This window comes from Podarcis muralis, chromosome 1 (genome assembly GCF_964188315.1).
Source record: "Podarcis muralis chromosome 1, rPodMur119.hap1.1, whole genome shotgun sequence".
NCBI lineage: Eukaryota > Metazoa > Chordata > Lepidosauria > Squamata > Lacertidae > Podarcis > Podarcis muralis.
In genome coordinates, this window is record NC_135655.1 from 43,655,011 (window position 1) to 43,680,103 (window position 25,093).

General features: G+C 47.7%; 1 protein-coding gene across 2 annotated transcripts in view; it reads left to right on the plus strand.

The window, feature by feature from the left end:
- Positions 1 to 4,403: 4,403 nt before the first annotated feature.
- The window catches only part of TYRO3 (TYRO3 protein tyrosine kinase), a 64,221-nt gene continuing 43,531 nt past the window's right edge, over positions 4,404 to 25,093 (plus strand). The window contains exons 1-3 of one of the 2 annotated variants that reach the window (XM_028723527.2): positions 4,404 to 5,283; positions 13,990 to 14,197; positions 18,583 to 18,683. In XM_028723527.2, coding sequence (XP_028579360.2) covers positions 5,190 to 5,283; positions 13,990 to 14,197; positions 18,583 to 18,683 — 403 coding nt within the window. In that variant the 5' untranslated portion in view covers positions 4,404 to 5,189. The remainder of the gene's footprint in view (positions 5,284 to 13,989; positions 14,198 to 18,582; positions 18,684 to 25,093) is intronic. The other variant, XM_028723536.2, reaches the window with a different exon arrangement.

Genomic DNA, 25,093 nt, shown 5'->3' on the forward strand with positions numbered 1-25,093 from the left:
ATGGAGCACCATCAAAAGACTGGTACCCAGAGTGTCCAAAAGGCAACTCGACTCTCACCGCGTACACCTGAGAGACTACCAGGGAAACGACGTTCCCGTGGTAGGCGTTGGCCGGTTCCGGATCGCCTTCAAGGATTTTTCGGGCCTGCTCCGGTTGGTGGTGGTCGAAGGTCAGCGGCCAAGCCTCCTAGGGCTAGACTGGTTTGATGCCCTCGGCCTGGAAGTCACCGGCATCAACTGCATCTCTAACGCAGAGACTGAGGGTCTGGTCAAAGACTTTGCCGAGGTTTTTGACGGCACCTTGGGCCAATATACAGGTACGCCCATCTCCTTTAGCCTGGATCCACAAGTCGCCCCCATCAAGTTAAAGCCACGCCGGGTTCCCTTTGCTCTCAAGGCTAAGGTGGACGAACAACTGGACAAACTGATCGCCCAAGGAGTTTTGGAGCCGGTTGACCACGCAAAGTGGGAAACCCCCATCGTCACGCCTGTCAAGCCAGATGGGTCGGTGAGAATCTGCGCTGACTACAAGTGCACGATCAACAAGGCACTTCAGCAGCACGCTTATCCGGTTCCTGTTGTCCAACACCTGCTGCATTCCCTGGGTGAGGGTAAGGTCTTCGCTAAGCTGGACCTTGCCCAAGCCTATCAACAACTGCCAGTCGATGATGCCACTGCTGAAGCCCAGACGATTGTCACCCACCGGGGGGCATTCCGTTGCCGCCGGTTGCAGTTCGGGGTGAGTGTGGCTCCTGGCATCTTCCAAGGCCTTATGGAGCGTCTCCTGCAAGGGCTTCCGGGCGTGGTACCATATTTTGATGACGTCTTGGTGTCTGCAGACTCACACCAGCAGCTGTTCGAGCGCCTCCGTGCCGTGCTGACCAGGTTCCAGGAGGCCGGGCTCAAGGTAAAAAGGGAGAAGTGCCAGATCGCCGTTCCACAGGTAGAGTTCCTGGGCTATCTTATCGATGCCTCCGGTCTTCATCCAACCACATCCAAGATCCGCGCTATCCAGCAGGCCCCCACTCCAAAGAACAAAACGGAGTTGCAGGCGTTCCTGGGGCTGCTGAACTTTTATAACATGTTCCTGCCCCACAAAGCCACAGTGGCTGAGCCTCTTCACCGACTCCTTAGCACTAAGACGCCTTGGGCCTGGGGTCATCGGGAGACGGCGGCCTTCAACGCGGTCAAGGCTCTCCTTTCTTCGGACAGTGTGCTGGTACAGTACAGTGAATCCAGGCCACTGGTCCTTGCCTGCGACGCCTCACCTTTTGGCATCGGGGCTGTCCTTAGTCACCGTTTTCCAGATGGAAGAGAAGCACCGCTCGCCTACTTTTCCAGGACACTATCTCCGACGGAACGGAATTACAGCCAGCTCGACAAGGAGGCATTGGCACTTGTGGCTGGAGTGAAGAGGTTTCATGAATACCTCTATGGCAGGACTTTTGACCTCATCACTGACCACAAGCCACTCCTGGGCCTCCTCGCCGGTGATCGTCCAACTCCACCGGTCCTCTCACCACGCATGCTGCGATGGACTGTTTTCCTGGCTGCCTACCACTACCGGCTCATCCACCGCCCGGGGAAATCGATGGGCCATGCCGACGCCCTCAGCCGTTGCCCTCTTCCAGCATTTGTGGAAGACCCGGCTCCAGCTTCATCGCTCCTTCTGATTGAGGATCTTCCGGCAGCGCCTGTGTCGGCTGCCACTGTGGCCTCCGCATATGCCCAGGATCGCACCATCAGCCGGGTGCTCAACTGGGTGTGGAGGGGGTGGCCACAAGGGCCCTTTGCATCGGAGTTCCAGCCCTTCGCAACCAGACAACATGAACTCTCAGCTCATCGCGGCTGTCTGCTGTGGGGAGACCGCGTCGTGATTCCCCAGGGACTCCGTCAGCGCGTCCTGGAGGCTCTGCACGTTGGCCACCCGGGAATTGTCAAAATGAAGGCGTTGGCTCGGTGTTACGTCTGGTGGCCTAATATGGACGATGCCATCACTGCCTGGGTGTCCGCCTGTCAAGCGTGCCAGGAGTCGAGGCCTGCACCACCGGCAGCTAAGGGATACACGTGGGAGACGCCAAAGACACCCTGGTCGAGGGTGCACATCGATCTGGCTGGCCCCTTTCACGGCCGGACCTTTATGGTAGTGGTGGACGCCTATTCCAAATGGCTGGAGGTCGCCCTGATGCCCTCCACCACTACCGAAGCTGTCATCCGGGTGCTGCGAGGCCTGTTTGCAACGCATGGGTGTCCTGATGTCCTTGTCTCTGACAACGGACCACAGTTCACATCAGGCACGTTTGAGCGGTATCTTTTGGAACTGGGCATCCGCCATGCCCTAACGGCACCCTTTCATCCATCCAGCAACGGGCAAGCGGAAAGAATGGTGCGCTCGACAAAAGAGGCACTGGCGCGCCTGGACCGGGGAGACTGGCATGAGCGGGTCGCCGAATACTTGTTCGCGCAACACATCACCCCTCATGCGGCCACAGGGAGGAGTCCTGCGGAACTGCTTATGGGCCGCCGCCTCAGGTCACCGCTCGACCGGCTACACCCAGACTTTGCCGTGGCTGAACCCCCAGGCTGTGCCAACGCACCACGGTCTTTTGTCCCAGGAAACCAGGTCTTTGCCCGGAACTATGTGGGGGACATCCCTTGGGTGCCAGCCACAGTAGTGGGAGTCACTGGACCTCGCTCGTACCAGGTGGCACTCGAAGACGGGCGCTTGTGGCGACGGCACATAGACCAACTTAGGCGCAGGGTTGGGGACTTGGACACTACCGAGGTGCCCCCAACTGCGCTTGCGGCTCCAGAAGAGACACGTACAGATGGCGAGGCTCCACCTACACCTCCCTCGCAAACTGCCAGCGTGGAGCCGAACCAAGCCGTCTCAGAACAGACTCAGACCACTCCACTTGCGGAGGCTCCACTCACAGCAGCGGATCCAGGGGAGTTGGTTCCAACGCCACCTAGGGTCGCACCACAGCCTCAGCGAGAACTGTGTGGCCCTCCGGACTTGGCTACCAGTCCCCGGCGGTCTGGCAGAGTTTCCAAGCGCCCAACTCATTTAAAGGACTATGTTGTTGGACAGGTATCACTGTTGGTCTAAGTATGGGAAATGTAACCGATATGCTTTTGTGCCTAATTGAACCATTACGCGTAGTGCTGTATATAAGGAAACCATTACGATTGTAACTAACGCCTTATCTCGGTGGGGAGGGGTGTTATGTAGTGTAGTTTCACCCTGGGCCAACAGGGGGATACTGTATATAGTTTTCACTCAGGTCTGTAGATAGTTTTCACTCAGGTCCGCGGCAGTTATTTTAGGCGGGAACTCTGGGCGGTTGTGGTTACAATGTGACAGCCGGCTGCCTATAAATACAGGCCGGCTGAGCTGTTCACTGTCAGTTCTATTCCAGCTTACCATAATAAAGAGCTACTTGAAGAGATCGCTGTGCCGGCTGCTATGTCAACCCACTACTTAACAGTTACCCCATGGGATTTCACTTCCCGAGAGCCCAGGTTCACAGCTGTGGGGGCCCCTCCTAGACTACGCAGTAGCGAGAAGTGACTTTTGCCAACTTAACCAGCTGATATGCCATCTCAACCCTATCAAGAGAAAGGACCTCACTTAGAATGTGGGTTGTGAAACCCTTGCAGCTCCTTTAATTCCTACATACCCATTTCCTATGCTTTGAAAATCCAAATAGGAGAGCTACATTGATTGCATGGCGAATCGTCGGAACTGTGGGAGAGCAGCTGAACCATAGGTCATCTAGTGGGGCACCTGTGGGTCATCTAGTCCAGCCCCCTGTAATGCAGGAATCTTTTGCCCCATGGGTAGTTGGAAGAGAGCACCACATGTGAGATGGGGTGTTAATTAAGAGAGACACAAGGGGTTCACAGTCCTCATTACGCCAAGGTATGGATGGGCCCTTCCTTAGTTGCTCTGGTTCCATCAAGACTCAACTATTGTAATGTGCTCTTTGGGGGGCTGCCTTTAAACATGGTCCAGAAACTTAAAATGCAGAATGTAAAATCCATGCAGGTTTTGAAAGAAATAACTAAGGACGACAGAATTTAGATCTGTGATTTCTCGCCCAAAGCCACACGGGTGCTTCATGCTTTCAAACTGCCACGTGTGTATACTCAGTATACATTCCTCCCCGGCTGTTCCTGCATGGAGGAAACGTATTACTTTATTTCAGAACTGGGCTTGGTGTCTGATACTGGCTTTTCCTTTCCCGTTGTTAGAAACCACCAATGTGTGTATTCATCTGAATGTTGGGTGAGGCCGACTTGGCCAGCGCGACGAAACTGCGTTTCTTTCCCCGGGTTGCTGGCGCAACAGGGGGTTGTTGGCGCGCTTGCTTCCAGCGCCCCTCTCGCGCCTCCCTCCGAAGGCGTAGAGAGGCCGCGACCACCCCCGAGAAGAAGCCCGCCATTTCCCACTCGGCGAGGCGGGTGGGAGCAGAGAGGGAGAAGGGCAATAAATAGACAGGCTGGATAAATATTCATGATGAGGCCGGTGATGTCACGATGAGAAGCCGGGCTCTGCCGTGTGGCCTCGCGAAAGCGCCATTTCCTGGAGGAGAAGAGGCGGAGAAGGAGCAGGAGGAAGGCGAGGAGGAGAAGGCGACTTGTTGAAGGAAGTCGCGGCGGCGGCGGCAGAGCAGAAGCGGCGAGAGGGGGAGCTCCGAGCCCGGCCGAGGGGAGCGGCGCTTGCTCGCCGACTGAACTCCGCGTACCGCGCGAGGCCGGCAGGGGGGGAACTCCTCGGCTCGCGGATCTTGGATTACAAGCGCAGCGAGCGGAGGAGGAGGCGGGTCAGCCAGCCGGGAGCGAGCGCTGGTGCGGCTCCCCAATCTGCCGCCACCTCAGGCTCCCCTGCCTCGCTTGCCCTGCCAGGTCCCTCTCTCACGAGCGCGCGCGTGGGAAGGAGAGACCCTCGACGCGGCGGGACCCCCAGCCCTGCTGCTGCTGGAGCGCATTCCCGAATTTGAGGGCATCGCTTTGGCTCTCCTCGCTGCTTCCCCTCCCTCCCGATCCCGCTCTTCCCCCAACATCCCCAAACCGCCTCTCCTTCTCGTTCGCCTCCTCGCCCCCCGCCCCCGTTTCATTTCTTCCTTGGAAGCGAGCGGAGGCAACCCGGCGTGGAGGAGGATGACAAAGATGATGATGTGGAAGAGATGGAGATGAAGCAGACTATGCAGATCCGGGGACTCCTGTTGCTGCTGCCGGCACTATGGGCTCTCCTTCTGCGGGACGTCGCGGCTGTCACAGGTAAGGCGGAGAAGGCATGGCTGACCCCATGGACTTACTTGGCTGGTTGCTACTCTCCTCCCCGCGCTCCCTCTCCGGACTCGTTGGGGATGCCTCTCCTCACCTCCCACCCCAACTTTGTCCCTGTGGGAGCCCTTGCTCAGGTCTGACCTCTTGCGCGGATCTGGTCTAAAAATGCCCTCTTGATTTGATCCAGAAATGGGAATCCCTCCGCCTCGCGCGCGCCCAACCCCGTCCTTTGCTGGCTTGTTCGGGCGGTTCAGCAGACAAACAAACAAAACCCCTCGCGTTGACAGTTCACTTTTTCTCCCGGAAGGGACTCCCGGGAAGAGTTAGGAACAAGAGCTGGCTGCCACTCTTAAGTACAGCGGCCATACATCCCAGTGTGTTTTGGAGCTGGTCTAAATCAGAGTTGCTGGTCTGAGCTGAAACAAATTACAGAACTTAATTGGGGGAATGTGTCTTTTCCCCACTCCTTACTTTCTTTGTCGAGTATCCTTTATTTGGATTGTGTATTGTTATTATTTCATTTTCCACCTTAGTTGCTGTGCACATCAATAGTATCTGCAGCAGAGTCAAGCTTGTAGTTCTTCTATTTTCTGAATTGGACTCGCTTCCCCACAGCCCCTTGCTATCTGCAGAAAGCCAGCTCTTCCAAAGAGAATGAATGCAGTCTTGGAGCTGTCACGATTTCAGATCTCACACCCCTGTTGTGAAATATGATCTCTTCACCTAAGTGCCTTAAGCGCCTCATTACTTTTCCAGAGGTCCTGAGTGAGGGCACAGCAACACTTACTGGCCCCAAGGGGACTGCTCTGAGGCTGGCATATTTGGAGGTGGAGGGGAAAGTCAGAAAATCTCAGATTGGTTCGACATTCCTTGAAGCCATATTTTGGCAGCTAATCTATGGAGTACATCTGTTTTGAAATATTCATGTCTTTAAAAGACCACTTGCTTTGACTGGCGTAATAATCACTGGAAATTTTGATCTTAGGGTTTGCTTATTGAGCAGGCACTTTAAATGTGTGTAAGGCTTTTGCCACTTAATTAATAAAAATAACTTATATTTTTGTATTTCAATATTGACCTCCTTGTTCTGTGTAACTTCTCCTTTTTCTGTGTAACCATGCGTTCATCATTATAGCAAGATATCTGTGAGACACACACACACACACACACACACACACACACCCCAGTGATAAAAAAACTTTGGGAAACTTAAAATCCCCATGTGTGCTCATTGAGTATTCATTGTATTCATAGGGTATTTTGGGAATGCACAGTGTTCTGTCTATTGTGACCCATTTGGTGATGGCATAAAAAGAGACATTCCTGTGAATGCTGCAATCGCAGAATATTTCCATTGCAGCAATATTTCCTCCTTTATTTAACATAACATAATCCTAAATACTCTTACTAGGGAGTAAGTCCTAGTGAGCCCAGTCAGAACTCACCGGTACTTCTGAGAAAACATACATAGAGTTACATGGTTAGTATACATCATGAAGGTAAAGTGGTTATTCATTTCTACAGGTATCTCATGATTTCACCTCCAATAGACATAGTCGGTTGGGGAGACAACTGGAAGGATTCCAAACATTTATATTGAGAATTCATCTTCCTGTGGATTTGAACTAGCCTAAATAAAGCACTAATGAGTGAAACTGAATATGTGGCATGCTGTCACAAGGTGCAGTTTCTCAGTGTTGCTTGATAGGACGGGAGCCCACCTGTAGGTGAATCTGATGCTCTTGGCTGGGCTAGTTATTTGACTTCAGGTTTCTAGCTCCTGATCTGAAGACACAGCAAGGTACATTAACAGATCCAGGACACCTGCTGACTCCAGCCTTGATAACTGTGATGATCCATTTTCCCACTATTGTACTGGAATAGGAGTTACTCTCCCTGAATGATGTCTAGTGTCGTCGTGTTCTGTCTGGGCCATGAGCTGACAGTTTTAGGTGGGAGCTGTCAGGCATCAGTTTCCAGGCTTAGGTGCTTTGTGTGCTTGAAGGCTGGAGCCAATATAAATCAAAGTTGTCCATTGGCTGAGCAAGCATAAGTAGATGAGAGTAAAAAGACAACAGAGGCTAGGCTGGAAGACAAACCTAATACACTGGCACCACATTGACAGTACCCTTTGGTGCCATGTTTTCAGTTCCCTATGATATAAAGTTGACAGCATCATAACCAGGAACAAAACTGACCAGCATTATATACAATTCCCAGCCAATCAGAGTCTGCAAATGTTCTTTAAAATATGGAAAGGTGAGAAAAGTCTGTGGCAGGAGTGAATGGCCTGTGGCCCTCCATATGTTGTTGAACTACAACTCCCATCATCTTTGACTATTGGCCATGCTGACTAGGGCTGGTGGGAGTTGGAGTTCTATGACATCCAGAGAGCCACAGGTTAGGCACCCCTGGCTATGGTCCATTCCAAGTTCCAGGTTTGTTGTGGACCAGTTCAGTCATCACAGCAGTTATCCAGAACCTGTAGGAAATGCTGCTGCTGCTGACTATGCATGGTGGCTATCATGCTGTACAATGTGCCCCTTTGCATGAAGAGATAGTCCAAAGGTTCTAGCATGGAGCCCATATTCATTGACATAATAAACAGCTCCCATATGTTATGGTCATGATGTGGAGCCCCCAACTCTGAGGTCCCCTCTACAGTATACACAAAGGATCTGGGGCTCTGGTCTTGCACACTTGGCATCTGAGAGAAAAGATTGCTCTCCCATGCAGACATGTTTCTCCAGTTTCCCATTTTCTTCCCTTAAGAATGCATTTTGGATTCCTTTTCTGGCAGTAATCTGCATTCTCAGAGAATTAAAGTTAGCAAGCTGCCGTGCAAAAGAACTTAGCAGCACTGGGTTGTTGTCAAGTTTAGATAGCATATCGTTTCTGTAAAGAAATAGATGTCTGTTCCCTAATTGTCTTGGGAACAGTGGATGATTAAAGGCAGAGACCCATAGGAACCAGGCCTGGCAAGCAAGTACAGCTCACAGGGTGTTCCCAGTGCTGCACTGTTTCCTGCTGAGCGTTTGTCAGGGGTGGTGGTGAAATGTAGAAGCTCTCTTTCCCAGTCATGCCATTTCCTCCTTTCATGACAAGACACACTTTGCAGTTGGGCAGGATTTTCTGCCCACATTGGACCCAAAAGGTGGAGCAGCTCAGCTAACTTCCCAGGCTGCCAAGTTGTCAGCTGAACTAACAGAGAAAGCCATCCCGGTTTGCGAGGAATGTTTATTATGTTTCCTACATAATATAATTGTATACAGTTACATAATTGTTGTCAATTCTCTAAGCAGCTGCCATCTGGCTAGGAAAGGTAGGTGGCTAAGAGCCACACTGCTTCTTGAGTCCAAATCTGTAAGAATTGCGAAGCTGCATCTCCTAATTGAGCAACATCTTTTGATTTCCATAATCATTACATTGTGAAGAGACGTTAATGACTAGGTTTTAATTATCTCTGTGCGTAAGAGCTTAATTAGGTAACAATCAGGGTTGGAAATTGGGAATATATATGTGTGTGTGTGTGCATGTGTACACACTCAATATATATTAAAATTAATCCCTGCTCTTTCCAAACCTTCCTATCGCTTAACCATTCGCCCTTTTCCTTTCATCAAGCGCCAAACGAAGACTAAAGCCAATTGGTCCCTTAAAAATTCCTTCTCTCTGTGCAAAATCCATCCTCCTTGTACTTTGCCCAGTACACTCCTTCAAATGTGACTTGCACTGTGATTTCTTGGAACCACAGCTGAGGGTGGGAATGTAAATCTTAAGTTGCCTCCCAGATATATCAATGCTTGTGTGTTATTAACCCTGTTAGCCAAGTGCATTACTGAAAGCTGAGCAGTCTTGTTGCCACAGGGTGCTGCCTACATTTCATAAGATTGCTTGTCATGTCATGCGTGTGTTTTAGGTGTATGTGGCGTGGCTATGCAGGGCTTGTTATATTCAGTTAGAGGGAGAGCTGAGAGGGAGGATGCTTTCTGGTACACACACTCACACACCATTTATGTCATTGTTGAATCAAATAATAAGGGGTTAGATCATGTTTCTTAGTGGCATGATTAATTCCTTAGCCCAACAACAACAAATGCTGCGTCTGAACATAAAGTATTATTTTGCCAGCTTCATCGCTCTTAGCAATTTCCACTAAGTTTACAGGAACAACAAAAGGGAGAAAAATTACAAGGAGTGCAGCATGGGAACCAGTGAATTAACAGGCTTTGTAATCCAATAAAAGTCCCAATAAAAGAACAACATGCTTTTCCCCCACAGAGGTTCTCTAGTAAGGAATAACATTACTGATTTTTGCAGGTGGGCTGTACTAACCACAGTTGGGTCCCCTGACACTAGCTTCATGTTCTTACTCTTGCACAGACAAAAAAATCTCCTAATTACTTTATCAGTCTTATGTAGCAGTATGAGCAATTGCTAGCATGCCATAGAAATATGAATGCAATTAAGTTATGTACGCAGGGGGATCCTATGGTCCTGGCACCCTGGGCACATCCTAGCGGGGCATCTTGGAAAGCCAGTGTCACGGCAGGCCTAGTACTCCCTGAGGTGGTAAACCTGTGTCTGGGCACTTCAGACTGCTGTTGAGAGCTCACATAAATGAATGCGCCTTCATACAAAAATCCCACTTGACATAGGGTGCTTTCAGATGTGAGGTTGTTCAGGTACCATGAGTGGATTATTAGAAGCAGAATATTTTTTTTAAAGCCTGTTGGATTTTCTGCAGAAAAGGTTGTTGTTGTTTAGTCGTTTAGTCGTGTCCAACTCTTCGTGACCCCATGGACCAGAGCACGCCAGGCACTCCTGTCTTCCACTGCCTCCCGCAATTTGGTCAGACTCATGTTTGTAGCTTCGGGAACACTATCCAACCATCTCGTCCTCTGTCGTCCCCTTCTCCTTGTGCCCTCCATCTTTCCCAACATCAGGGTCTTTTCCAGGGAGCCTTCTCTTCTCATTAGGTGGCCAAAGTATTGGAGCCTCAGCTTCAGGCTCTGTCCTTCCAGTGAGCACTCAGGGCTGATTTCCTTAAGAATGGATAGGTTTGATCTTCCTGCAGTCCATGGGACTCTCAAGAGTCTCCTCCAGCACCATAATTCAAAAGCATCAATTCTTCGGCGATCAGCCTTCTTTATGGTCCAGCTCTCACTTCCATACATCACTACTGGGAAAACACATCTGGAACCACCCTTAGAGAATTAGGTGTTGGAGAGCCTAACCTCCTCCCTCATGGGCTGGTTTTCTATATAGAGGAACATTCAGTAATCTGAACTCTCCCCTGGGACCTGTAACTAGGTGATAGTTACAGTACTATGCTCAGTCTGCTGTAGGGTCAATAGAACAGCAATCCAACACATATCCAAAGCAGGGGTTGGGAAATGTTTTTGCCCAGAGGGCTACCTTCATCTCTGTCCCTGCCGCTGCGGGCAGACTTTGACAGGTAGGTGGAGCAACCCACTTGTCAATCATTTGGTGTCATGATGTCAGCTGATAGGGACCCACCTACTTGTCAAAGTCACTTATGCAGCTGTAGCTTTGCCAGGGGGCATGAGGAACATTACGCTGGGGGCCCACTCAGCTCTGGCACCAACCCTGTTCACTGTTTTTTAATGAGGAGACTCACTTGTAGAGTACTGAGTGATGTAGTTCCTCTGCCTTTGAAAGCTGTCCTACAGAGGAGAAAAAGATAAACTTTGTGCATCATCACATTTCAGTTTTGTGTCCTATTGCACCTGATACGTTGCTGCCAGGCAGTCTGGCAAATCAAAGGAGCCCCAAGGAGGACAATTTGTTGCAGGCCCCCAGGGGGATAGTTGGCTTCCTACTGGTCATTTCTGTGGTGGGCTTCACTTGTGGTCTGCATGACACTGAGAACAGGGTGCCTACTTTCCCCCATGCACTATGAATGGCTGCCTGGTTGCCTGTGGAGGAACAGGAGGAACCTGGGGGTGACTCATGGTTAGCAGATGCACACAACAGTTCCCTTTACAAGGTTCTCCTTGAGGATTTCTACTTGAGTAAACAGAAGAAAGAGTGCTATCACCCACCTAGTTTCATTATGCATGCCTCAGCCTAGCTGCCCATTGTATCAGTGGCAATTCCTCTAATGTCAGTTTTTTGGAGGGTCACCTGTCAGGAAGGGAAATGTAACCACTGCAACGGTTACTCAACACATCCATTGTAGGGAGTTGCATACTCTGCACTTTGGGCTTGTCTTGCTCCATGTGCCAAAGCTCTGATCCCACCAAGAAGAATATATCACAGATGTTTGGCCAGAATAGGCAGAGTGCAGTAGTCTGGTGTTCGCTAACAAATGTGACTGAGCCCTTCATTGCCTTTGCCTGTGCATCACCAGAGTTTTTCTGGGTTCTGCATAAAACATGCTACTTACTATGGGCTCCCATGTACAGGATACTCTTGCTATCAGCTGTTGAGTAAGGGTTGTTGGGTTGTTAAGCAGCTTCCCCATGTTGCAGGACTGATGACATTCTGTGACCGTGAGTGTCTGTGTGCTTTGTGCATACACATTTCTTTCTTTCAGAGAGGGAGTTAGAGGAGGGGTGAAGGAAGCCTGTGTCCTAATTTGAGACATGATCTTATTCTCCCTGGTGACTCCCTCTACCTTGCTTAACACTTTGGGGAACCTTATCCTTGCAGCCCAAGTTAGAGGGGTAGAGTTGAGGCTCTTGTTGAGAGTTCATGTCTGGGTCTTGAGATAGGTACCTGTTAGCAAGACTCCAGAAAAACAAGCGCTGTTCATGATAATTCATTTACTTTCATCGGACTGTTGGGCACTGTTGCTGGTGTACAGTGTTTGCTTCATGTGCAGTGTCTCACCATCAACTTAAGCACCAATGAATCTCCACCTTTGGGTGTTCCTTGAAATCAGAATGATTCAGCCCCATTATGTGCATTTTGATATCTGAAATCTGTATTTTCCCTCCTGGGGCTTTTATACCCTTGATGGGGTGCCATGGTTGGCTGCAGAGGTAGTAGAAATTCGATCCTTGACTAAGCCTCTAAAGGAATTAAAAACAACAACAACAAACAAACACCTCCCAGCACGTTACAGTACAGGAAAAGGCTACTCTGGGGAAGATCTAGTACTTGCTACTGCCAAAATCAACATGTTAAAACAGAGTGAACCATCACTGCCTCTCATGCTGAAAATACTATTCATTTGTTTGCTGTGGGTTGTAAACAATGCTGCACACACAGAGTTCCACTCATGCATAGAACGTCCACTTCCTCTCCCTGTGTGTCCCCAAAACCTCCTCCAGAGGGTCCTCCAATCCTCTGGAGCATATTTTGAGGGGGAGAGCAGAAGCGGGGAAAGTTTTGTTGTATAAGTGGAAGCCTGTTGTGCAAGTAGACCAAAAGCACTGGATGAAACCCTCTGCCTATTTATTTTTAATGGAATTGATATACTCTCCCCCTTTCCATTGGCATGCTGAAGCGGACAAATAAAGTCAGCACTGCACAAAGGAGTTACAGAAACTCAAGACAAAACTATTATAATAAAGATAAGACTATTATGATGAAAACCCATCAATAATTGGGTAAGAAATTGACGGCTGGCACTTTCCTATTCTGCCGATGGTTAATGATGTATGATACCTATAGCAGAGATGGTATGAAAGGCCTGGTCTTCTCTGGAAATTGGCAGCCACATTTTAATCCTCTACCTTGCAGCTTATTTACCATCTTGCTTATTTTCTTCCTTCCCACATATGCTCATCTTCTCCCCAAGCGTTCAAACAGCTTGCATCAGTGTTTATGCAGCTAACGTATTCCATACATTTTTCTTATTGTGGACGCAATAGCTCTCTCCACCCACTCACTTAAACACATTTGAGAGCCCTGGAGCACATTCTGAATGCGTCGAACCCCTCCACCCCCACCCCAAAGGAAATCTGAGAAACGCCGCCACCTGCAAATGAATTGGTGACACTCATCCAAATGGGGAATGAGATCAGAAATTTGGCACTGCCTCCTGGGTTTGGGGGTTGCCTGGCTACTGGTTGAAATAATCCCACAGCACAACATTAAGAAGGAAAGGGAGAAAAGTATGCTCTGTAAATGGTTAGCTTCCTTTCATGCCAAGGCTCTTCACCAGCCTTTTCTTCCGTAGGGTTTGCAAAACTGCTTGGGAGTTTTTGCAATAAAGAGAAAGTGCTTGCCGAACAACCCCTCCCCCCCATGAATAACTTTCTAAAATGTCAGCTCTTTTCATAGGCGTAGATCAAAAGCCACAGTTTCCCAAAAGCGCATGAATATTACCTGGCAGCCAGAAATCCAGAGAGAATTTTGGGCGGAATTTGTGCTACTGTTCTGAGAATAGCACTTTCAAAAAGCATTGTCAGGGCACAGCTGCAGGGATGTCTTCTGCATCTGTATCTACCACTGACAGGTTGCTACTGTATGGCTTTCACCCTGCTGATCTCCAAATTGGCATGTTGTTAACGAAGCCCTGCATGGATTTAACCTCCTCCATTATTCCCTAACTGGAATTTCTGTACTCTCATCCTATAATCATTCGGCAAATGTAATAAAGCGCTGATGAGGCGTTCAGGTGCCTGCATGTTCTGTTCTCTGGATGTATTGTTGCACTGCAGACCACCAACCTTGGCTAATTTGCTGTATTCCCGACCTCCTCGCTCCCCTTTCGTGGGTGTGGAGAGGAGGGAGGTTGCTTTCTTCCAGGTACAAAGGCTACTGGAATGCCAATCAAACTGAAGGTGTCCCAGGGACAGCCTGTGAAGCTGAACTGCAGCCTCGAGGGAATGGAAGACCCAGAGATGCTGTGGATCAAGGATGGAGCTGTGGTGCAGAGCGTAGACCAGGTGTACATCCCGGTAGATGAAGAACACTGGATTGGGTTCCTCAGGTAGGACTGATGTACAGAACAAGGGCTTCCAAGTTATATTACATCATTAATTACTATCATCATCTTCATTATCATTATCACCATCCTCACTACCACCTGCATTTTTTTATCCTGTGACAGACCCCTGGTCACTTAGTGAGCTTTGTGGTTGAATGGACATTTGAATCCTAGTCTCCCCAGTCTTAACTGTTGCACTCTATGGCACTTGGAGTCAGCTCAGTGCATTCCACATATTTGCTGTGCAAAACATGGGATTGGCTCCTCGGAATTCCACCCAAACCTTTTTTTCTTCCCTCGTTTAAAATCTCAGGTGTGTGCCTAAGACCTTTCCCCATTCCTGTAGTTGATAATAATACTAAGTATTTGAATAGTACCTCAAAGCGCTCAAATGCATTATCTAGTGTGATCCAAGCAGTAACTCTGTAAGTGCACCAGTATTATTATCTCCCAGATTTCAGATAGGAAGCCTGAGGCTGAGAGAGTGCCTTTACTAAGGCCACCTACTGAGTTCATGGTGGAGGTGAGATCCGAACTGCAGCCTTTTTGATTCATAGCTCGTAACCATTATGCTGTAGCTACACCAACCCTCCAGTTGTGGAGGAAAGCATAAAGGCAAATGAGCAACAGTCTGGTAAAAAAATCAGAAACCAGAGGTAGTCTGAACAAGGCTTCCATTGCTCAGAATGAGGTTTAGCTCTTTCCCCCGCATTTTCTAATGGTTGTTTCCCAGCCTTACTCAGCACTATCTTCATGACCATCTCCTATTTTATTCATCACCCCAATATAAAATTTTGGTGTGTGGGACCTTGGGAATGGAGGGAGGCAGAGAGGACTAGATTCCTCCCTAAGATTGGCCAGGAGGGCTGATTTCCCACAGGGGTGTTCAGGCAAAAGAAAGGCTGCTGTTGTAGTCAAGGTTAATTGATAAAGAAGAGGGGCAGGTGCAGTCCATTTGCTAAGACCCAGTGTTTTAAAAACTCAAATCGCATTGCATTGCTTTATGTGCCTGGTGCAGAACTTTGCTGTAGAAGGAGGAGCTGAGCCAAACCAAACCAGCGCGGTTTCCATCCTCTAATTTTTCACAGGTTTTCAAGATGGCTTACAGAATAAAAGCAAATAGTTGGGGGGGAAATGTACACTGCAATCTGCTCAATGGGGCTTGGTCCAGAGTAGTCAGTAGCAGATGGCATGGTGGGGGAGCCCTCTTCAGATAACCTCTGGTTGGTTGCAGTGCTGCTGCTTACCAGGAGGTAGAAGGGGAAGGGCAAGGATAGCATGATACAAGCCTACCAGTGGGGACACCAGATTGGTTCAACTCACTGGTGCATTGGCACCACACCAGCCTCCTCCCCCACCAGCTTACCTCTCCACCTCCAAGTAAGCATCAGCAATGCAACCGGCCAACGATTAGGTGAGTGGCAGAGCCTCGCCGTGTCATCAGCTACTGTGAATGGTCATATATAGCAGGTGTGAGGAACCTGTGCCTCTCCACTTGTTGCTGAATTACAACTCCCATCAGCCCCAACCAGCGCATCCAATGGGCAAATGGACAGGGATGACGGGAGCTAAAGTTCAGCAACATCTGGAAGGCCAAAGGTTCCCTGCACCTGATTATATAGCACTAATGCAGTCAAAGAGGATGCACCATTAACCAAAACCATTCCAATCCAGTCTAGGACACCTTGAGGTGTACTGGCGCCTGAAATGGCCAGCCCAACCTTTTCTCATGTTTGGTAGCTCCATTAGGCAGGAAGGCCCAGAGAGGCTATTAAGCTCCTTAGGGATGTAGGGAGTTGCCTTATACTGATCAGACCTTGGTCCATCTACATACCGCAAGTATTGCTTACACTGACTGGCAGCACCTGTCCAGGGTTTCAGGAAGAGGTCTTCTATCCCAGGGACCTTCTGCAAAGCAAGTGCACTACCACGGAGTTACAGCCCTTCCCTCAATTCCCCTGTGTGGTTCTCTAAGACCAGCATTGGCAGCAGATGTTGTTTCCGCCACCACTGATTGCATGTTCATGCTGTATCTGTCCTTCTGATACTGAGAGCTTTCCCCTTTTCTGGCCTAGCCTGAAGGCAAATGACAAGGAAAGCTTTACAGACCCCCTTTCACCTTGTTTGTTCCAATGTGCTCTGCGGCAAAACTGGAGATGTACTTAAAAGTTTCCTTGCTCTCATTTATTCCCACCATGTCCCTTCCTTCTCTCCTGGTCTCTGACTAAAAAGAGATGCCCTAATTAAAATCAGACTTCTGAGACTAGATCGGAATCCTGTTGGGAGGGGAGAGGATGTGTCATACAAACCAAGTCTTAGTCATCCCCACAAGAGATGTTCCAGCACATTTACTCCATCATTTAGATCAAGCCAAGCGTTCTGCATTTGGGCCAATTATCATAGGGTAAAATATTCAAGGGTAGTTTGCTTAGGATGTTGCGGCGGGACAGGTACAGCAGGTGGGCTGGGGGTGGGAGAGGAAAAGTGCCAGTCATCTTTCCAGGTACTGTTTGCAAGTACAGTAATTACTGCAACAATTGCCAGAAGTATACAAGAATTACCTATTCCCAAATCCCTCTCTCCGGAGGCCTTTTGAATTAAATAGTTACTTGAGAATCTTGGATTCCCAACAGAGCCCTTGAAATGAAAATGTGCTCCTGGAAACACTTGTTTTACAAGGAGCCGGGATGGGTGGAGAGAGGATATATTGCTGCATTACAGCAAACAGCATTGAAATAGCACCTCTGGCAGCCCTAATTAAATACCCTGTAGGCTGTTGCACTGATGTCTGATTTAGCAAATTGATAGGCGGATCAGGAAAAGCTGAGAGTGGAGCTGCTGGTTGTCCCTTCCCAATCAGAATGACACTTGATCACTTGAGTTTCATATGGTCACCCTGTGATGATCTGCCACAGCTGGAATTGGTAGGGGCTGGACTGGCTTTGTCCTGCGGCTATCGCAAGCTGAAGCCGTACAAAGCTGTTTTCAGTCTGATATAAATTGACATATGTGTCTGATCTTGAGGAACTGTGGACAGAATTTCTCCCTTGGTTCATAGCAACATTCTATGCATTCAGTTACTCTCTACCCTGCTTCCCACTTTGTAAGAAAAGATTAGTATGTGAAATATTTATTTAGGTTTATGCGGTGCTGAATAAGGCCAGAGATGAAGAGCTCCAGCTCTGAGTCATCACCTTGATGAGGGAATGTTTGCTCCTTCCCTTTCACTCTTGTCTAACCAACACATTTGCTTTCTCCGCATGTTTTTAGACTCCAGTCTCAGGGTTAGAGCGGCTTGGCAGACTCTTTTTTCCAAGATGAGGACAGTTAGACTTCCTGGAACCAGGGAGTTAGCTAAGTCACGTTCTGCAAACAGGAATTGCATGGCACTTGGCTAATTAATTCGTGCAGTATTTCAAGATAAGCACTTATTTCTCCCATGTGAGTGCTAAAGATTCCTTCACTGTTTTGAAAAGGGTAGCCTCTCCTCCAATCTCTGTCTCAGTCTCCAAAATCATATGTCTCTGGTGAAAGGGCTGTAGCTCAGTGATGGAGTATCGCTTGCAGGTTCGCCAGCATCTCCAGGTAAGGCTGGGGAAGGCTGTCTTTGAAATCCTGCCAATCAATTTGGACCGGGGAGGCACAACGTAGTGCCCTCCATGTCTCCCATCAGCTCCAGCCAGCATGGCTAGTGATCAGGGGGGATGGGAGTTGTAGCCCCAACAATATATGCAGAGTAGAGGACTAGAGGGACCATTATTCTTACTCAGGACAAGACAGCTTCCTATGTTCCTGACCTATTTTCTGTCACTTGTGGTATGGCATATGCTTTGCACTGATTGGCTAATCTTCTCTAAAGAGCTCCTTCTGCTTCGTGGTACCCACACAAATATGTGGAAGCCTCGCCACATGGTTTATTGCTTTCCCTGCATATTCAGGCTGGATGCAGTCAGGGGGCCACTGTAAGACCACAGTTTAACATGTTCTCTGGAATCCTGGAAAACAAGTGCTTCTCAGGATATGGCAAACTGCATTCCTTTTGCAGAGCCAAAAACCAGCGGTGACACTTGTGCTTTGCATTCAGCAAGTCCTGGGTTCATTTGCTGGCATCTACAGCTGACATAAACCTGGGTTGCAGATGTGAGAAAAGCCTCTGTGTGAGGCTTTGGGCAATTGTTTGCAGTAATGGGCCAATTAGAGCCGGGGCCTTGTAGTTAGGACAGCTTTCTGTGATCACACGAGTACATGCTGAAGCAGGAGGGTTTTCCTATTTTGGAAATGGCTCCAATGTTTGTAGATCACTGGATGGAATTGGAAGAGCTTGTGATGACAGCTGCTTGTTTATGCCACAGTGTCATTTACCATTCATCGCTCTCTCAACACTTTAGCTTGAAGTCTGTGGACCGGAAAGACTCTGGGAAGTACTGGTGCCAAGTGGAGACCAACGGGAAGAAAGAAGAATCACAGCAAGTGTGGCTCATTGTGGAAGGTAAGGGCCCTGTCACTGGCTCTTGCCCAAGGCAGGCATGCTGAGGACACAATACTTGGCTGCATGTAGAAATTGTGGAAAGAGAGTGCCTGGCTGATGTTGGCTCATTTCCAGTGTCTGTGCTGCTATGACCAAAACAATTATGCTGTCGCAGCGACCATCTAAAGATCAGAAGAGAGTGATAGCTGGTGTAGGGGACCTATTACACAATTTTTGCTGGGGGACCTATTACACAATTTTTGCTGGGTCTTTAGTTCTGCAAAATATTGAGTGCTCCCAACTTTATGTCTGCCAACTTTCATTTGAAAGCATGGCCAAGAAACAGCTAGAATTAGCATCTTCATAATGTTTTAATGGTGAGTGTGATGTCAGATGGGTTAACTATAGAATGAGGGCTCCAGAGAGCCTACCAAAATATGTGTCTGATGATATGAGAATCCATGTCTTCCATTTTCTGGCTTCTCCATAGACAATGTCAGACCCTGGGGGTTAGCCTTGCAATTGGCTGCTGTGGGGCATGAGTCTGCATCAGGTTACAGGCTAGTCAGATGAGTAAGAAGCAGAAAACATGGTCAGAGACAGGTACTGGATCAGGCAAAACAAAAGCAGAAAACCAACAACCCCACAGGGTTAGAGGTAATAGACATGGTCTATTATCAAGAGAGAGACCAGAGTCTAGTAGCAGATTGGGCAGAACTAAAGTACCAGAAGCAGAGACATAATTGAAAGGTGCCCTGGAGATTAGGTACCACAGGAGGCAAGCTTCAGGCATCTCAGATTAAGGGGCTGTCTTGGAAATATATACTTTTTATAAGGCTGGGTGTGTCTCTATTGGCTTTTCAGGTCAGCTGACCACTTTCAGGCTACAGCAGGCATCCCCAAACTTGGCCCTCCAGATGTTTTGGGACTACAACTCCCATCATCCCTAGCTAACAGGACCAATGATCAGGGATGATGGGAATTGTTGTCCCAAAACATCTGGGGGGGGCAAGTTTGGGGATGCCTGGACTACAGTGTCCCATGAGAGTAATGGGAACAGTACCTCAGCCTAGAAAGCAACCTAGTCTGCCTGGTTCAGAAATCAGAATGCTAGTCACGTAGGAGACCAGGTGCTAGAGGTCAGCTACTCTGGAAGTCCTGGTTCTAAATGTCCCTTGGTGCCTTACAGAAAATGAATTTTTGATTAATATAGGGCTGCAGTGGTTTTTCTAGGCTCGTTGCTCAGGCCTTCAAATAACCCATGTTTCCAATGCCAGGGAGAACCTCACGAGACAGCCATTGTTTACCCATGAGCCATGTTTATAACTCCAGTGCATCTGAGCTAGAGAGGCATGTAGGGTTTCATCCGCCAGGTTTGCCCAGACTGACAGCATATTAGTTTTACACAGTATTTATTGTTATAATTTATTGCATTTAAATCCCACCTTTTTCTCCAAGGAGCTCATGGCCACCCCTCTCCTCATTTAATCCCCACCACAACCCCCTGAGGTAGGTTAGGCTGAGATGCAGCGGTTGGTACAAGGTCACCCAAATGAAGGTTTAAACCCTGGTCTCCTAGGTCCTAGTCTGCATCACCCTGGCTCGCACAGACTGCACGCACAAACCTAGAGGATACACTCAACAGCACTCTGGCCTGGTATCAACATAAATATGTACCATTTAGAGTGGGTGGCTCCCTGCATTTGCAGCTGTACGTCCTTCCAGGGTTATGATGCTAGCAGACCTCATAAAGCTGCCAGCGTCAGATCTGCACGCTCTCTGGAAGGGAATCTGCGGCGGCTGCAGGCTATCTGCAGCAGAGTTACATCGCTGATGGAGTAGGCAGCGCTCTCCTGTCTGACTCACAGCTGAATCAGTGTCCCAGCATGGGCTCAGAATACTGTGCTGCTTCAGGTATTTGTCTTTTTCCATGAAGAACTTCGTATTTCCTAGTCATTTGAGGTTTCATAGTGGTTTGTTTTTAAGAAGAAGAGATGTAATCTCCCGTGGCAGTTGGTGCCTGGATGTAATGCAGAGGTGTATGTTTAGACTTTCTCTGCCATGCTGGAGAGGAAGGAGGTGCCTGTTACTCCCAAGCCAGGAGTGTATAATACATCCTTTCTTTGTCCTCAGGGGTGTGCCTTTGCCACAACCAGTAGGTGGAACGGGCCCTTCTGTTTTGCAATGTCTATACTGGAGCTTGACAGCAAATTATTGACCCTTTACTGGCCAGGCTGCCAGGAAGCACAGCTCAATTCTATGTTAAATATTTGCTTGGAGATAAAGATAAGTGTCACTGATGGAGGCAAATTTCTATCAGGGTCGGAGAGTATGATAAGACTGCAATTAACCGCCTGAAGGTGGAACAATTATTATTCGTTATTCTGTATATAACTGAGCTGCTGTTACTGGGCCACACTCTTTTTGTGGCTCTATAAATACAAAAATATAAATAAAGGTATCTTCAGATTTGTGGCAGCAGGAGGATGATGGATGAACAGGATATGTGCTTGTGCAGTGTGGATAAGAATGGGTGTATGAGAAAGAGAATGACTGGGCGATTGAGGAGAGATGCATCTGATGAAGTGGAGTGTCGCCCACTGAAACTGATTCCATGGTACATGCTTTAATCTTTAAGGTACCAAAAGATTCTGTAGCAGGACATTTGATGAGCCTGAGTTCAAATTGCTGCTTAGTGCAAGGGCAGGGCATCCCTTTCAACCCAAGAGCTGTATTCCTTTGTGAACTATCATCCAGAGGCCACATGCCAGTAGTGAATGTGGTCCCAATTTAGGCAAGGCCAAATGCACAATCACACACATCTGCCAATCCACTCCATTTAGTCACGCATATACATGCACATCCCATTCACACTCAGCCGTCCATTTCTGCCACTCACCCCTCTTTCTCTCTCTCTCTTTATTTCTTTCTGTCTCTCTGTCTGCCACTCCATTTTCATTCTCTGCCCCTTTCTCCTCTCCGCCATCTATTCATTCTCTTTCTCAGGCATCCCTTCTTATTCACACACCAGAAACATATACCCCATTTATCCATTATCCTCTCTCATTCTCTCTCTCTCACCGACCCACACCCATGCATAACTGGATTTTTCAAGTTTTTCAGCTTGAGGACTGTTGTTTTACAAAAGAGCAAGTGATCTTTATTCAGTCACCTCCCATTATCTGAAAAGAAAGGAGCTTCAGTTCTAAAGGGGATGCTATACTATCAGGCACGGTGAATCAGTCTGCCTTGGGCAGCTAATCAGGGGTAGGGTGGGGTTGCGGTGCAGTATGAATTTTCTGCCTTAGGCATCAAAATATATTGAGCCATTTCTTCATGTAGCTTCACTTTCCATTGTAGATCTTTTTCCTACTGTGGGTTGTTGTTGGTTTTTTTTGACATGGTAAAGCCACCATGCAGCAGTTTCTTTCCTTGGGATCAAATAGGCTGGAAGGTATTGTCCAATCATAGGTTGGGGAGCATGAGCCTTTCTCAAACCCTTGTCATTCACACAAAGATAATACATCCTAATATGTCTTACGCACATAAAACCCAATGCACAACCCAATTGTGTGGCTAACTGCCAGATTTTCCCTATGAAATTGACCACATATTTATGGGTGCGCACAGTGAATGTTATTTGTGTAGAGGCCATATTTAGCTGCACCATCCCTATGTCGATGGATGGGGATGGTGCAAATGGGGACGATGGAAAAGGGGAGGCTCATTCAGCCTATGGTGGATGCCTCAGTTCAATGTACCCTCACATAGATGCATTAGGGCAGAATTTAGTTTCAGTAGTTTGGCAAGGCCTGATATAAATACTAGAATTGTTCCTCATCCAGATTTCTATCGGAGCTATCTGATCTTGTTGGCAGAGTAACTCCATTGAGTTAGCGATCCACCAATCTTTCATTTGTTCAGAATGCAGCACATGCAAAGTTTGCCCCAATATTCAGCTTATGTCTCTCCTCACCCCCTAGTTTACCAACATGCAGTACTACATTGATTAATTCACCATGCAATAAGAAGTCTTGTCATGGCCACACAGTTGTATCAGGTATCCTTTTCGTGCAGCATTTTAATCAATGCACATATTTCATCCTATGAATTGGTATCCAATTTGAGATGGGCAGGGATGATAAGTAGGATGCACTGTTCGTGTGCCATTTCCAACAAAGCTTTTAGAACTGGAAGGTCTTGGTGCACAACGAAGGACAAAGCCAATGTACTGCAGATAATAATTAAATGCAGGGATGTGGGAATCTGTGGCTCTCCATATGTTGTTGAACTACAACTCCCTTCACCCTACCATTGGCCATGCTGGCTGGGGCTGTTGGGAGTTGGACTCCAACAACATCTGTAGGGTCACAGGCTCCCCATCCCTGATAACATGAGACATCTGCAGCCCTGATGAAGAGCCTGTCGCCATAGAATAGCATTGTACATCTCAGGGCAATAGAATATGCACTGTATAAGCATTTTGTGTCAACTTTATGGCAACTCAGAAAATGTTTGCCCTTCCAGAGGAAAATGTTTCAGCATACAAAGAGGGTTACTTTCCTCTCCCGCTCTTCAAGGTCTGCAGCAAGGATGAGTGAGCATCCTTGAAATCTTAATGAGCAGCCATTAGTGATAATCATGTAAAACCCTTGTAATATTGCAGAATACCGTGCATTCATATATTCTCTTGCAATTTTGTTTGGTAATGAAATAGCACACCATTGCTAACGTACACAAAGTCTGCTGCCCGTCTGCCTAAGATTAAAGGAGCCCAGGTATGTCTGACTTGAAAGAGACACCATTAGACTTTGGCATCCTTGTTATAAAAACACTCTGCATATATATAACCTATTCAGAAGCTAACCGGCTTCTGCTTCCTTAACCCGAAATCTAAAGGTCAAACTGTACTTCAGAATTCATTTTACTGAATTTAGAGCCAGTACCGCCAGAGGGCTATAAGATTTGGCATTACATTTCTTATTTAGGAGCTAAAACGAAAGAAGCTGCTATTTAAAATTGGTTCCCAATATTGAAGCAAGATTTCCTAATGTGGAACATATGTGTTATTTGGTGCTTGGAAGAATAATGCAGTAAGGAGCGAGCTAGGAGTAAAATGGCAGACGTAGGCAGCAGGCTTCCAACTTTTCTTTTTGGACCTCTGTGTCAAAGAGTGACGGGAGAAGGGGCCTCTTAAAATCTTTTCCCCTTGGTTGCTTGTCTTGCTCAAAATACCTCCCAGCTACTTTCCCACTTGCTTGGGCAAAGGCACAAGTACTCATTATCTTTTTCTCCTAAGGGTGCAAAAGCACTGCATGCTGGCAGGGAATTGTCAGAGGGAAGCGTGCCGTATTAAGCTCCCCTTCCCTTCACTGCTCAAATTTTGCGGCCTCCTTGCTTTTTAAAAAATGTATGAGACTGCTGCGTAACATCCAGTTTTGCCTTTACCATGTTACACTGCCAGGTATCAAATGACAGGTGTGTGTTAATGTTTGCACTAGACCTGAGATACCATATTTTTTGTTCTATAAGACTCACTTTTTCCCTCCTAAAAAGTAAGGGGAAATGTGTGTGTGTCTTATGGAGCGAATGCAGGCTGCACAGCTATCCCAGAAGCCAGAAAAGCAAGAGGGATTGCTGCTTTCACTGTGCAGCGATCCCTTTTGCTGTTCTGGCTTCTGAGATTCAGATTTTTTTTTTCTTGTTTTCCTCCTCCAAAAACTAGGTGCGTCTTGTGGTCTGGTGCGTCTTATAGAGCGAAAAATACGGTACATAGGGCCGCCTGATGAATGGCTTAGCGAAAGAGACATTTGAACTAGGGACTCCATGACTCAGAACTCACCCATCATCCTCTCTCATAAATAAAAAGGGCAGAAAGAGGAAACTTATATTTGATGGTAAGAAAGTTTGCTCAGGAGCTTATCATAGTTTTATTGTACACTTGTGTCCACAGTAGCAAACAAGATTGGATGATAAGCAAATAAAAGTACTACAGAGGTGGGGGCGGGGGGGCGGTATCTACCCTGTGGCCTGGTTGCTGTGTGTGTGTGTGTGTGTGTGTGTGTGTGTGTGTGTGTGTGTGTGTAGTTAATTTCATTTCCTTTATCTTGTTTTGAGTAAAATAGCTAACTTGAATAGCTTATTTTGAAGTGCAAATATTTCCAGGTACTTACATAACAGAGAGCGTGAAAGGTGTTGACAGGGAGTGTTGTCAGGTGTGTTTATCAGCACAGGAACGGAACCTCAAAACCTATATTTAGAGCCTTTAATAATAAGCTGATTGCCTGAGCTCCCACATATCAAATAGGTCTTCTGTCTACTTATTTTGCCATGATATCAACAGCAGCTCATGGTGTTTGGCGTGGGATCTATCTAGCTGTGTTGGATATTAGCAGAATGACATCTGACCATATTGCAATTCCTCTTCTAAT